This window comes from Salmo salar, chromosome ssa06 (assembly GCF_905237065.1).
Source record: "Salmo salar chromosome ssa06, Ssal_v3.1, whole genome shotgun sequence".
Classification (NCBI taxonomy): domain Eukaryota; kingdom Metazoa; phylum Chordata; class Actinopteri; order Salmoniformes; family Salmonidae; genus Salmo; species Salmo salar.
The window spans coordinates 13,867,730-13,883,281 of record NC_059447.1 but is presented as its reverse complement, the minus strand read 5'-3'; the positions used below and the strand labels follow the sequence as shown (position 1 = coordinate 13,883,281).

At 40.7% G+C, this 15,552-nt stretch overlaps 2 protein-coding genes across 2 annotated transcripts in view; one reads left to right on the top strand and one right to left on the bottom strand.

Annotated features, from left to right (window-relative positions):
• The window catches only part of LOC106606301 (protein HID1), a 49,773-nt gene extending 47,856 nt beyond the window's left edge, over positions 1-1,917 (top strand). The window contains exons 18-19 of the mRNA XM_045719818.1: positions 215-373; positions 662-1,917. Coding sequence (XP_045575774.1) covers positions 215-373; positions 662-725 — 223 coding nt within the window. The 3' untranslated portion in view covers positions 726-1,917. The remainder of the gene's footprint in view (positions 1-214; positions 374-661) is intronic.
• A 5,952-nt stretch (positions 1,918-7,869) lies between these two features.
• LOC123743392 (proton channel OTOP2-like) lies at positions 7,870-14,580 on the bottom strand. Its single transcript, XM_045719817.1, has 6 exons — positions 13,968-14,580; positions 12,896-13,032; positions 12,712-12,770; positions 12,360-12,487; positions 11,193-12,064; positions 7,870-10,461 (listed from the first exon to the last, which is right to left on the bottom strand). Exons 1-6 carry the CDS (start codon positions 14,422-14,424, stop codon positions 10,291-10,293), a joined length of 1,824 nt encoding a protein of 607 aa, XP_045575773.1. The 5' UTR covers positions 14,425-14,580; the 3' UTR covers positions 7,870-10,290.
• Between the last annotated feature and the right edge of the window lie 972 nt (positions 14,581-15,552).

Genomic DNA, 15,552 nt, shown 5'->3' with positions numbered 1-15,552 from the left:
TATATTATAAGTTATATTATTATATATTTTCTAGCTTTGCTCCCAACCCCCCCATACAACACACACCATCCATTTTGGAAGAAACACTTTAATGACTGATGATATTTAAATATTTGTTTTTAAGTATGTGGAGCCAAAGAGAAATTTGCACCTTACGTGGACAATAAGGTTTTCCTGATTCTAATTGCAACAAGATATTTTCCCTCTCTCTCAGAGGTTTGACAGACGAGTCTGAGATCCTGAAGTTCCTCCAACATGGTACCCTGGTGGGCCTCCTGCCCGTCCCCCATCCCATCCTCATCCGGAAGTACCAGGCCAACGCTGGCACGGCCATGTGGTTCCGCACCTACATGTGGGGAGTGGTCTACCTGCGGTGAGTGGGGCATGATGGGAGCTGTAGTCCTATGGTATTTCACTCATTTTCATGATTCATGTGGGGTTTCATCTGTGCACTTCTTTCTGCTGGGATGTGTTCATTTGGCAACAAACAGAAGAAAACTAATTAAGCAGGGAGGGACTTCCTGGACTTGTCCAATAAGAAACACTTGTTTTCGTTTCTCCATTCTCAATGCTTTCTATCTTCCTCTTAGATCTAAGATGAAATAGTCTTCCAATGTTTTCCAGTGCATTTAACATTTTAAACCTTTATTTGTCTTCACAGCAACGTGGACCCGCCCATCTGGTACGACACGGACGTACGTCTCTTTGAGATCCAGAAGATGTAGATAACAGGAAAGAGATGTTGACTGAAGATGGGACTACTTCCTGTCTTGTTCCTGACCCTTCCTCCTACTGGCACTCTCTCCCTTGAACCTCACCTACCTTCAACTTGCCTCATCATCATCATCATCATCATGCTTGCCCCTCACACCTTCTCTTTGAGTTTCCCCAGGTTGTGCAAACATAATGTGGACAATATTGAGAAAGGGGGGGATAGCTAGCACCTACTCCAAAAGCAGGAGGTTGAGCTGTACAGGGTTCAAATTACAGGGGGGCTAAGAGGGGCTGGGCACCCTTTTTACAAATCAGGACCCCATATAAGAATTTAAATATCTATGTGAAGCCATACCAGAAGTGTCAAAGACATAAACAATTGGCACCCACAAGGGTCAATGTGTAATTCAAACCCCTAGAGTTGGATGAGGATAGGATTGGACTATTATCTACACTGTGTATCTGTAAGTACACCCTGAAACCTCAAGACTACAGAATGTCTGTCAAAGCACTGAGACATTAGAGTGTTAGCAAGCAAACTGTCTTTCTGTCTCCCCTTCCTAATCATGGACTCCATGTTAAAGCTCTGTGTGAAAACGCTGCTTTGATGGAGAGAGTATGGGAGACATTGGTTATGACCACTTTATTATGACCTTTATGAATAAGACATTATATAAACGTATACATGTTTATAAATTATTATACATTTGTAGGAATTCCAATGCTTCTAAATGCAGAAATGTTTACTGTTGCTTATTCATGAAATGTATTATAAAGTGTCAAAATTACGCTTTTAGATAGCAGCCTAAAATATTCTCGGATGGCATTGCTATTTAACATTCATTGTATTTAATTGACACATTAAAGTGAGAACGTGTCATGTTGTGAAATTGCACTCCTCCAATGAGACCTTACTGCTATGTTCTTTGTAAAGTGGCAATGTGACAAGGTACTGTATCTCATCAAGAGCTTAAAAAGGACACTGTTGTCTGTTAAAGACTGAAAGAAACAAATATCCCAACCAATTTTATAATACTGCGTAAAAGTCAGTGGCTATATCTTACATGTACATTGTTATATTTGTCTGCATATCATTCTGCAATCAGCATTGTCAACTGTAAATACTGTGCTTGATGTTTAAAGTAGTATTTTTTTCTTGAATTAAACAGATTAAAACTATATTATAAACTATTCATAAAGGAACCAGCAAAGCCTTTCAATTCTTTTATTTCATTAGTATTTGTTTTTATTAAGGATCCCATTAGTTCCTGCCAAGGCAGCAGTTACAATTCCTGGGGTCTAGCAACATTAAGGCAGTTATATAACATTTTCAATATTTCATGACATTACATTTCATAACACTTTTCACAACATATTAAGTGTGTTCCCTCAGGCCTCTACCACATATTTACAATACAAAATCCATATGTACTTGTGTGTAGAGTGCGTGTCTTATCATGTGTATGTGTAAGCGTGTGTCTGTACCTTTGTGTGTGTCTCTTCACAGTCCCCGCTCTTCCATTAGGTGTATTTTTACCTGCTTTTTAAATCTGATTCTACTCCTTACATCAGTTACCTGATGTGGAATAGAGTTCCATGTAGTCATGGCTCTACATAATACTGTGTGCCTCCCATAGTCTGTTCTGGACTTGAGGATTGTGAAGAGGCCTATGGTGGCTTGTCTTGTGGGGTATGCATAGGTGTCTGAGCTGTGTGCTAGTAGTTTAAACAGACACCTCGGTGCATTCAGCTTGTCAACACTTCTTACAAAAACAAGTAGTGATGAAGTCAATCTCTCCTCCACTTTGAGCCGCCATGACAGAATCACATGCATATTATTAATGTTAGCTCTTCCTGTACATTTAAGGGCCAGCCGTGCTGCCCTGTTCTGAGACAATTGTAGTTTTCAGAGTAACCTCTTTGTGGCACCTGACCACACGACTGAACAGTAGTCCAGGTGCGACAAAACTAGGGCCTGTGGGACCTGCCTTGTTGATAGTGTTGTTAAAAAGGCAGAGCAGCGCTTTATTATGGACAGACTTCTCCCCATCTTAGCTACTGTTGTATGTTTTGACCATGACAGTTGGCCAACTTGCCTAATTTCCACATTATTTATTGTAAGATTTAGTTGAGGTTTAGGGTTTAGTGAATGATTTGTCCCAAATACAATGCTTTTAGTTTTTAAAATATTTAGAACTAACTTATTCCTTGCCACCCATTCTGAAACTAACTGCTGCTCTTTGTTAAGTGTTGCAGTGATTTCACTCACTGTAGTAGCTGACGTGTGTAGTGTTGAGTTATCCGCATACACAGACACACTGGCTTTACTAAAAAGCTAGTGGTATGTCATTAGTAAAGATTGAAAAAAGTAAAGGGCCGAGACAGCTGACCTGGGGAATTCCTGATTCTACCTAGATTATGTTGGAGAGGCTTCCATTAAAAAACATCCTCTGTATTCTGTTTGACAAGTAACTCTTTATCCACAATATAGTAGGAGGTGTAAAGCCATAACACATATGTTTTTCCAGCAGTAGACTATGATCGATAATGTCAAAAGCCACACTGAAGTCTAACAAAACAGCTCCCACAATCTTTGTATCATCAATTTCTCTCCGCCAATCATCAGTCATTTGTGTAAGTGCCGTGCTTGTTGAACGTTCTTCCCTTTAAGCGTGCCTCCCTAAAGTTTACTAAGGGTTGGTAACAGGCTGATTGGTCGGCTATTTGAGCCAGTACAGGGGGCTTTACTATTCTTGGGTAGCAGAATTACTTTTGCTTCCCTCCTGGCCTGAGCCCACACACTTTCTAGTAGGCTTAGATTGAAGGAATGGCAAATAGGAGTGGCAATATCGTCTGCTATTATTCTGTCATTTCTCATCCAAGTTGTCAGACCCCGGTGGCTTGTCATAGTTGATAGACATTACAATCATATTGCATTTGAAGGGACCATAAGATGTCATATAGAATTTTCTGATATCGAGCTGGGGAAATACATTGTAGTGTCACAAAACATCACCTATATCAGCACAACTATACACATTTTGTCTGGTGCAGAGAGTTGATAAGAGGAACTAATGGAGGTTGTTGTCTGGTGCAGAGAGTTGAGAAGAGGAACTAATGCAGGTTGTTGTCTGGTGCAGAGAGTTGAGAAGAGGAACTAATGGAGGTTGTTGTCTGGTGCAGATAGTTGAGAAGAGGAACTAATGGAGGTTGTTGTCTGGTGCAGAGAGTTGAGAAGAGGAACTAATGGAGGTCGTTTCAGGAGGATGTGATGTTCAGTTCTAGCCTGGTCCCAGATCTTGTTTGTGCTGTCTTGCCAACTTGGCAAGGCTGTGTGAATTGTCTATCTGCCACTAAATTTGTCAAGACAGCACAAACATTGCCTACTTGGCACGACAACACAAACACTGTCAACTTGGCAAGACACAAACTGATCTGGGACCAGGTTAGCTGAGTTATGTAACACAAATACTGCTTCTCAATCCGCCGCATCTGAAAGGTGGCAGACCATGAGACATCCTGAAAATTGGTCTTCAAACTAATATGACCACTCTATGGAAAGATGAGACTCTCACAACTACGACCCCCACAAGTGTCACTGGAATCGTCTGAAGGTAACCGGTTTAAAAAAATGAATGGAAGTATGGAGGTAGTTTTGTTCCTACCCCAAAACATTATTAAATATGTTTTCAAAAAACATACAAATATTTCCTGAGGTTTCTTATACGTATGTCCTAGACATAGGACAGACATATCAAAACCTTATTCCTTATGATCCATTTTTTGACTGTCTTTTTCAATGTGTTTTGATAGGCTATTAAAGTAGTAAAGGTGTCACGACTTCCGCCGAAGTCGGCTCCTCTCCATGTTCGGGCGGCGTTCTGCGATCGACGTCACCATTTTTTATATTTCCATTTGTTTTGTCTTGTTTCATACAACCTGGTTTTCATTCCCTAATCACACTGCATGTATTTAGCCCTCTGTTCCCCTCCATGTCTTTGTGTGAAATTGTTTTATGTTATGTGGGTATTTGTCACGCGCCATACTTTTGTTCATGTTCCGTGTTTTGGGCATGTTTATGTACTTATGTGCTTTCATTTTGGACCGGAATAAAAAGTGTGCCTGTTACTACACTCTGCTCTCCTGCACCTGACTTCGCCTCCCGTACACACCCGTAACAAAAGGCCAAATTCAATATTTTATCAAATCATTTTTTAAATATTTGTTAAACATATATATTTTTTTATTCTTAATCAAATAGCTAAATGATCCATGGTAGGAACATCTTTTTTTATTAATAGAGTTTTTATTGTTTCCTTTTACGATATTGTCACGGGTGTCGTTGTGTAGCGATGACCAAAACGCAGCGGGAATGTGAATGCTCATCTTTATATTTATTAAGTAAAGAGAACACGGAAAAACAACAAAACAAAGAACGACAGATAACAGTTTCGCAAGCTAACAATAAGCAGTGCAAAATCAACTACCCACAAAAACCCCAGGTAAAAACAAGCTCCTAATATATGACTCCCAATCAGGAACAACGACGTACAGCTGTTCCTGATCGGGAGCCACACAGAAAACAAAGAAATAGACAAACCAGAAAACCAGAACCAGAACATACACTGAAACCCCGGAACACATAAATATAACACCCCTTTAATAACACACACAACCCGAACCATAAGAAACAAATACCCTTCTGCCACGTCCTGACCAAACTACAATACAAATACTCCCTCTACTGGTCAGGACGTGACAGATATAACTACAACACAATTTAATGACATTTGGCATTAAACAATAACTTGACAGACATGAATATACAGAGCACACGGAAAGCACCCAGACTCCCTCCCGCACCCAGCCACGCCACAGCCCCACTCCAAGATGGACCAAATCAAAAACAACCTAACCCATTCTAGAACAAGGCTCCAATGCAACAAAATGCAGAAAAAGTCAGGGGGCGTGAATGCTCCCCAAACGCACCGCATGCACAATGATAGAAAAGGAACAAAACTTTTCATTTTTCACCCACAACCCCCACTCCCCCATAACAACTATTAGAACAAAAGGAAAAAAGGAAAAAATAAATAATAATAATAATAAAATAAATCCCTACCCCTACCAGTCGTCTATGTATGTCTGCAGTCCATCAGGTCATTACATATTGTTTTCACTTTCTATCTCTGAGAGAAAATGTCCCCAGATGTCAGAAAAGGTAATGAGTTTACCATTCATTTTATAAATCAATCTTTCATATGAAGCTGTTTCTGCCAAGGCCACATACCATTTACCATTTACATACCATTTGATGATGAATGAAACAGGAGTAGTTCTGTCTGTAATAAAGCTTTTTGTGGGGAAAAACTCATTCTGATTGGTTGGGCTTGGCTCCCCAGTGGGTGCCCCTGCCCAGTCATGTGAAATCCATAGATTAGGGCCAAATTAATATATTTCAATTGACAGATTTCTTTATATGAACTGTAACTCAGTAAAATCGTCGAAATTGTTGCATTTTGCGTTCATATTTTTGTTTAGATCAAAACCAGATAAGAACTATTATTTTATCAGGTGACCTAAATCATACATTCGATAAGATTGACAGATAAAGTAATAAAAAAGCAACATTTAGAGAACCTCCAAAGAGGCTGAAGATTTTTATATCTTCAAATGATTTACACCTGGAGATTGTTATTCCCAACTATAAAAGACTATTCCTTTTTTTCCTCAAAGTAAGAAAAGCTATTCAATAATTGACAACATTTTTTTTCTCTCCAAAAAATGCACTCAACTATTTACTGGATTCAAAAATTCATGATACAGTGAATATCGGATCATTCACCGGTATCATGCATAATAACACCAATAGAAAATACACTTAGCGACAGAATTTGGAGAATGAACAGAGTATATCTTCTGGACCAGAAATGTATTAAATATGTAAATAAAAATCTAAACCTTTATCATTAGAAATATAGACATAGAGGATAGAGAATGTGGGATGCCTTGAAGGCGTACATTAGGGGAATGATCATCTCATACTCTGCAAAAGTTACATCTGATTTAGAAATTCAAATGAAACAAAAATAAATCAGTATCTTAGAAAGTCCTTTAAAAAAACCTTTACAAGGTAAAGAAGAAAAGACCATTCATTATCATTCCCCTAATGTACAGGAATACAATCTTTTACTTTTGAAGAGTGTAACGGCCGTCGTCAGAATTAGACCAAGGTGCAGCGGAGGATGTGTTCATCATTAGAATTTTAATGAAAAGAGAACACTTTACAAAAATAAACAAAAATGACAGCCAAACAGTCCTGTCAGGAAAAACTCTAAACAGAAACAATCACCCACAAAAACCTAAAGGAAAACCAGGCTACTTATGTGTGACTCCCAATCAGCAACAACGAACTACAGCTGTGCCTGATTGGGAGCCACACACGGCCCAAAACAAAGAAATACAAAAATATAGAAAAATGAACATAGAACGCCCACCCAATGTAACACCCTGGCCTAACCAAAATAAAGAACAAAAACCCCTCTCTATGGCCAGGGCGTTACAAAGAGAGCCAATAACTACAGGATAAACTCAAATAAAGCATGTTACTTAATGGTAAATAAACCTGGTAAATATGTCGCCGCTCTCACAAAATGAGTACACGCTAAACCAGTTATCATTTTAAAAGATAAAGATACAAATGTGGCAAATAGAAACAACAACACAATTCATTACAAATGTAAAAGCTTCTATGTAAATAAATCCAAATTAAACAAAAGTTAGACGGATCCTATAGCCTATAGACTCAACAACCCTGAAGCTGTTATCAGCAGACAAACAATAATCACTACAAACAGACATCACCCAAGAAGAAATATTAGATACTGTTCAAATATTTGTGTGAAGAAAAGCACCATAGACTTCTATTCAATATTTATGAACAAAGTAGCTCACTTATTTACCACAAATGACAACACATACATTACCGGTCAAAAGTTTTAGAACATCTACTCATTCAAGGGTTATTCTTTATTTTTACTATTTTCTACATTGTGGAATAATAGTTAAGACATCAAAACAATGAAATAACACATATGGAATCATGTAGTAACCAAAAAAGTGTTAAACAAATCAAAATATATTTTATATTCGAGATTCTTCAAATAGCCACCCTTTGCCTTGATGACAGCTTTGCACACTCTTGGCATTCTCTCAAACAGCTTCACCTGGAATGGAAAATCTGAAGAGTCCCCTGCTAATTAAAACCCCAGAAGTTTAATAAATTGTGATAATAAAATAATAACAAAGGTTATAATACCAATATTAAAAACTCAATGCCCCGTTTCCTAAAAATATTTTCAGAATACTTTAAAATCTCAAAAACATCTGGGAAAAACAGAAATAATGGCAATAGGAAAATAATAACTCATGACCTACAGCAATCCTTTAAGTAGACGTCAGGTTTTTACTTAGGATGCTTAATAAGTGACAACAAACAACAAATGTATAAAGATAACTTTATTCCATTACTCAACAATATGAAAGCTAATCTAATTAAATGGAACAATCTTCCCATAAATCTTACAGGTAGAATAAACCTCTTCAGAATGGCATGGCTCCCAAAGTTTTTGTATTTATTTTCAGTAATACCAATTACCGTGGCGAATAATAATAATACAAAAAGTATACTCGGTCATTACAGACTTTATGGGCAAATAAAATAAATAGAATAGAAAGGAAAGTTTGACATCTTCCTAAATTTGAGGGTGGTTTTAACCTTCCAGACTTGGAATTGTATCAACTCGCTATGCAAGGCTTTTACTTGCGACATATAGTTAAATACACTAAAGATGAACAATGGGTAAATATTGAAGATGCGCATTCATCCTCAGAATCTTTTTACATGTTTATGTTCAAAGGATAAAGCTAAGAACATGAACAACTTCATAGATACGAACAATATAACAATATGGAAGAAAATGTAACATATTCTACAAGAACCAACACCACTCCCTAAAAACACAACCTTATGGAACAATCCTTGGATAGCTTTTCAGAATTCACTGATAAATTGGTACACATGGAAAACTAAAGGCATTGAAACTGTAAATGACTTGATAACAGGAAATAAATGACATAATTTAAAAGTAAGTTTGTACTGACCAATGTAGATATTTTCAAATACATGCAACTTAAGTTACATATAACAAAATTTCAATTTGAAATCATTTGGACATCAGAGCAACCTTATTTAAAACAAATTTGAGTCAGAAAATGATGTTCATATGATTGGAAAGATATACAAAACCTTGCAGAGAGCATATCCAACTGACTATCTCTTAGAAAAATATATAAGCTATTGGAACCAAGACTTAAAAATAATTGATGTTGACACAAGAAGGAGGGAAAGTTGGAGCATAGCTAACGAAATTACGCTTAATCCAGTATAAATTAACGTATAGATATTTTTGATACAAGAGACAGAATAAAAAAATTATTCAGCACAATGGCAGAGTCATGTCTGAAGTGTAACATTAATAATAACTCAATAATCCATGCTTTCTGGGAATGCTATAAAGTCCAAAAGTTATGGAGAGAGCTAGAAAATTGGCTGTCAGAAGCATTACAATGTAAACTTACTTTTAATCCCTCTGTCTGGACATTTCAAGACATGGCATATGGGAGGGTAGTGAGATACCTAATGGGCTGGATGATTCTCTTCTTATCATTCATCTTGAAAATATGTATACTAAAAACTTGGAAATCAACCCGCCATCACTAACACAATGGAAACATCTAATGATTTATTATTGAAATGTCTAAATAGCATGGGCTTCCGAGAAAAACAAATTGGTACAATTTAAGGCTAAGTGGCAAACAATAATGCAGGCACTAGGGATGGGCATGTGAGCATGCAGGTCTGGGCAGAGGAGATGTAGCTGTTGTTCTAGGGATGGGCATGTGAGCATGCAGGTCTGAGCAGAGGAGATGTAGCTGTTGTTCTAGGGATGGGCATGTGAGCATGCAGGTCTGGGCAGAGGAGATGTAGCTGTTGTTCTAGGGATGGGCATGTGAGCATGCAGGTCTGGACAGAGGAGATGTAGCTGTTGTTCTAGGGATGGGCATGTGAGCATGCAGGTCTGGACAGAGGAGATGTAGCTGTTGTTCTAGGGATGGGCATGTGAGCATGCAGGTCTGAGCAGAGGAGATGTAGCTGTTGTTCTAGGGATGGGCATGTGAGCATGCAGGTCTGGGCAGATGAGATGACATTGTTGTTCTAGGGATGGGCATGTGAGCATGCAGGTCTGAGCAGAGGAGATGTAGCTGTTGTTCTAGGGATGGGCATGTGAGCATGCAGGTCTGAGCAGAGGAGATGTAGCTGTTGTTCTAGGGATGGGCATGTGAGCATGCAGGTCTGAGCAGAGGAGATGTAGCTGTTGTTTGTGTGCGTCTGTAAATGGTTGTTCATATGTATACGTTTGTATTTGTTGTGGGAATAAAATATATTTTATAATAATATTTAATAAAAAATATTATACAAAAAATTGTTCAGAATTGTTTCTGTAATTTTCCAGCTTAGGAGGTTAGGAAGACCTCAAAGAGGCTGGCGACTGAGTGCATACGGTAAAAGATTCCGAAGGGGAGTCCGATATTCACAACAGCCGCCCACATGGTGAACTCGTAGAACTCTGCTCCAATCGTGTTGTCAAACTGAGGGCGGGCGCCAAACGCCGGCATGATCCAGAGCTGTCATTGGAAACAGAGTCAAGATGTTCAGTCCAAACTTTCAACTTAAACATACTAGTTACGATCATACTCTACTATGATGTATTGTACTGCACAAATAACCAGTAACCCCGTTTGGCTCATGAGCAAGTTATGAAAACATATATTTTTTTTAACTTTAAATGATGATTTAGCAGATTCATCTTATTTTCGACGTACCTAGGGTGTTGAAGTTTTATCTAAAGTTTAATCTAAGTTTATCTATTTCTCCCCAATTTCTTGGTATCCAATTGGCATTTACAGTCTTGTCCCATCGCTGCAACTCCCATACGGACTCGGGAGAGGCGAAGGTTGAGATCATGTGCATCCTCCAAAACACAACCCAGCCAAGCCACACTGCCTCTTGACAAAACGCCCGCTTAACCCGGAAGCCAGCCGCACCAATGTGTCGGAGGAAACACCGTACACCTGGCGACCGTGTCAGCGTGCATTGCGCCCGGCCGCCACAGGAGTCGCTAGTGCGCGATGGGACAAGAACATCCCTGCCGGCCAAACCCAGACGACGCTGGCCCAATTGTGCGCCACCCCATGGGTCTCCTGGTCGCGGCCAGCTGCCACAGAACCTGGACACAAACCAGGATCTCTAGTGGCACAACTAGCACTGTGATGCAGTGACTTAGACCACTGCGCCACTCAGGAGGCCCTAGTTTATCCAAACTTAATAAAAACTAAAAACGCAGTAGGCTACTCACAAGGATGTTGCAGAGCAGCAGAAATGCACAGATCTCCTTCAGGGCTCTCCTCTTCCATGTCAGCCTATGGCGTTGAGGCAGGGGGGAGCCAGAAGGAGCAGAAGGAGCAACATGCATACTGTGAACTGTGAGGGCCGGGGACGACTTGGTCTCCATGAATGTCCCTGGGAGGTTGTGTATGTCTCTATGTGCTTGGGCTTGAAGGACGTATGGGTTTGTGAATACGGAGGCCTGGTGCATGTCTTCGTGGAAGGGCTCGCGATGCAGGCCCTCGATGATGAAGATGTTCTGCAGGCAGAGCTGGATCACAGTGAGCAGGGAGACAGCCAGGTTGAGAGCGTTGAGGTGGCCCTCGGCCCCCGTTGCCACCACAGCCACAATGGTGAAATAACAGATGGTGAACTGTCCGATTGAGGCGCCGATCAGCAAGCCTACATCCAGGCTCCGTGTGGGGTTCTTCCCCGACACGTGGTCCCTCTGATCCAGCCGGTAGATGCCGCAACCAGCCACGGTCGAGACGGACATGAGCGTCACAGCCACCGTGTTCATCACGTAGTGTATCATCAGCGCCGTGTCACGTTTCCCCGGGTCCCCCTTCTCCACGTCCACCTCGTAGATGACGAAGGTTCCCAGGCCCGCCCCCAGCATGACCAGCCCGACCGCAGGCCCCACCAGCACGTCCTTCAAGCGGAAATGGAGCGATCGGTGGTTGTGCTCATCTACCAGGCGGCCCACGTTCTTCCACATGACGTAGGCCATGGCCGAGGCAAACAGGCTGTACTCGATGTTGAAGGGGTACAGGTAGTAATAGGCTTTCTCTAAGATGGCACAGGCAGAGTGGCTGCAGTTACAGCTGCTGTATCCACCAGGGGCTGAAATAAAATGAAAGATGAACTTTATTGTTTGACTTGTGAGGTGATGTTTTGTTATGTTGGTTTGTTTGTTTTGTTCTTACAGTATTTCATGGTTGGGGGCAATTCTATTTCAATTCAGTAAATTCAGAAAGTAAACTGTACATTTCTATTTATTTTATTTTTGTGAACCTTAATTTAAACAAGGAATTCTCATTTCAGTTTACATACTGAATTGAAATGGAATTGACCCCAACCCTGGAGTATTTTATTTAGATTGGCTAGAGAGAAGATTTGACAACACAATATTCTCCACCTCTGATGTCATCGGAATGTGTGCTGTTGCCGTCCTCTGGTGGAACAACAGTCTGGTGTAGGGACTCCTCTGTTACTGCTGCCATCCACAACATCAGATTGGTAGACAGAGTCAACATCAGCCCACAGCTTCAAGAGGGAAACACAGGAGTTCAGAATAGAATACTTTCTATTTTTAAATACTATTTCATTATGTAAGAATAGAATAGAATATAACAGAATATAATAGAATAGACTTTATGCTTCCCAAGGGGAATGTTAAATGTCCAACCATCAATTTACATAATTAAATCAGTTATACATATATAATATATAATAAATTCAGTTATACAGTAGCAGTTAGTTACCCTCACCGAGTTATGTTCCGTTGTAGTTGTACACAGTCTTTAGCGTGGAGCCAGAGGAAGTATGTCTGAAAAAGATACAATGATCACCTATACTTGCATTTTTCCCACCAACCAAATCCCTCAGTGGTTTCCTTAATGTTATATCACCTATTGGAAGCTCCATTTGAGATGTCAGAACTTGTGTTCTTACCTGGACAAGTATGAATACAGCTTGTACGACAGGGAATGCTATCTTCACAGCAGAGTCACAGTGCAGGTAGCCTACGTAGTTAGCAATCTTAAACACGTCCATAATCAGACTGCATATGCCAAACAGCACTAGTCCACCTAGCGAAAAAAACACAATGAAATCCAATTAGAAATAATCACACTCATTCAATCACTCACACTTATTCAATAATCACACTCATTCAAGACAATGGGTGAATGTAAAATGTTGTCTAGGTATAGTAAATGATATCCTATTAGAATAGAACTCTTCCCCAATCCAAAGAGATTATTCATGTCCAGTGATTTTAACAGAAAGAAATATTATTAAATGGATACTCTGGCATGTTGGCAATGAGGCCCGTTATCTACTTCAATCAATCACATGTATTTATAAATCCCATTTTACATCAGCAGATGTCACAAAGTGCTGAACAGAAACCCAGTCTAAAACCCCAAACAGCAAGCAATGCAGATGCAGAAGCACGGTAGCTAGGAAAAACTCCCTAGAAAGGCAGGAACCTAGGAAGAAATCTGGAGTGGAACCAGGCTCTGAGGGCTGGCCAGTCCTCTTCTGGCTGTGCCGGGTGGAGATTATAACAGAACATGGCCATGAATGCTAGATTGTTCTTCAACATGTTCAAACGTTCATAGATGACCAGCAGGGTCAAATAATAATCGCAGTGGTTGTAGAGGGCGCAACAGGTCAGCTCCTCAGGAGTAAATGTCAGTTAGCTTTTCATAGCCGAACATTCAGAGTTCGAGACAGCAGGTGCAGTAGAGAGCGAGAGCGAGAGCGAGAGCGAGAGAGAGAGAGAGTTGAAAGCAGCATTCCAGGGCCAACTACTTCCCCAGAGTCAGATGAACTCTTGGATACCATGTCCAGTGATTTTAACAAAAAGAGAGATTATTAAAGTCCAGTGGTTTTAACAGAGAGAGATTATTAATGGCCAGTGATTTTCAGGGAAAAAACTAAAACTGTGAACTTTGGAAAAGTTTCTGGAATTTAGCAGCTGTAGACCCAGAAGATCAGAAAAGCATGTGTCTTCTCTTACCCCTGAGCCACACAGGCCCGGCATGGCTATCCTTGTAGAGCACAGCATGATCTTCCCTGGATGTGTAGATGGTGTAGTACAGCATCCAGGCAGTGGTGAGGATGACGAGGACGATGAGGAAGATCTGCAGATTGATGGCGTTGATCTTGACGTTGTTGAAGACACTGCCACTGACCAGAGCAATACCTAGGATCAGGACGTTGACCGTGATGATGCTAGAGAGTAGCCAGCTGCGGTTACGGCCCCTCTCCCTCACCATGCCCCTGCTGGTTGAGAGGACGTCGCTCCCCCTCCTCATACTGCCCGCCTGGACTCCCAAGTGGATGGAACACGGGGTGGAAGGGAGGGTGGGCGGGGGGGATATGTAGCCCTCCTCAGCTTCCATCTCAGCTTTAGCCGTCATCTTGCTGGATTGGCATGAAAAGAAGCCAAAGGTCAAGTGCATGATGTTTCTCATTCTGTAAAGGTCTAGTCCACAGTTTGTTTGTGATTTGTTACAATCCAAGCTCGCTCTGTTCAAAATGTCATATCCTATCCAAAGGGAGAAGATCTAATGAGTTCAGAAAGTATGTCTGTACTCATCAGAGTTGTGTGAACACCTAACCGTCCACTCAAAGGCTCTGCCTGTATAAGGAGGGCCCTCCTTCCCGTAACCCAGCTTCTAACCTCATTTCATCATCAATGTCAACCCCATCAGTGATATGACATTGTTTATCATCAGAAGCAGTGCACGCCCATCATGCTCCTGCTGTAACGATAGACCACGAGGGATACGAACGATAGACCACAATGGGGGGTAATTTACAATTACACATTAACACAGGAACCAGCATCACCCTTCCTGTCCTGGAGTGGTTTAACAGAGCTGGAATGTTGGCTTCATTATATGATGGGGCCATAAAGGCCACTAGGGACAATAGCTCATCTGTTCACCCCCTTTCTTTATGACTCTGAATGGCCCTGAGGTTGACAGGAAATCTAAGACAGACACCTTAGGCAAATCAGCTGACCACTTTGATTATCCCTATAAATTACATAACTTGTTTAGAGACGTCAGATCAAGTTTTTACGAGGCACGGCCACACCCGTTAAATGAATGCTCCTGAGTGGTGCAGTGGTCTAAGGCATTGCATCTCAGTGCAAGAGGTGTAACTACAGTCCCTGGTTTGAATCCAGGCTGTCACATCTGTCTGTGAATGGGAGTCCCATAGGGTGGCGCACAATTGGCCCAGTGTCGTCCAGGTTTGGCCGGGGTAGGCCGTCATTGTAAATAAGAATTGGTTCTTAACTGACTTGACTAGTTAAATAAAACAAATAAATAAAAAGTGAGCAGTTCAGTCATCTTCAGCCAATACAGCTAGCCTTCAACATGTTCTTACAGCCTACATATTCTTACCTCCTTGTTGATTGATATTCATTGAATTGTGTCCATTTTCTGTTTTAGAAAGATTTGCACACATGAAAAGATAGATGGTATCATCTTAAAAGGAATGAAGTGGTGAATAAAGAGCTCAGCCATGTGCTCCTTGTCAGTAACAACCACATCAACATTAAGGGACATGGGCAGCTGTGAGGAGGAGGGTTT

Excerpts from the sequence above, each read along its gene's own strand:
- LOC123743392 (XM_045719817.1), bottom strand. The coding sequence starts at position 14,424 with ATGAGAAACATCATGCACTTGACCTTTGGCTTCTTTTCATGCCAATCC. Across the intron at positions 12,771-12,895 it reads CTGTATTCATACTTGTCCAG|ACATACTTCCTCTGGCTCCA; the intron begins GTAAGAACACAA and ends TATCTTTTTCAG. Across the intron at positions 12,065-12,359 it reads ACATTCCGATGACATCAGAG|CCCCTGGTGGATACAGCAGC; the intron begins GTGGAGAATATT and ends ATTTTATTTCAG.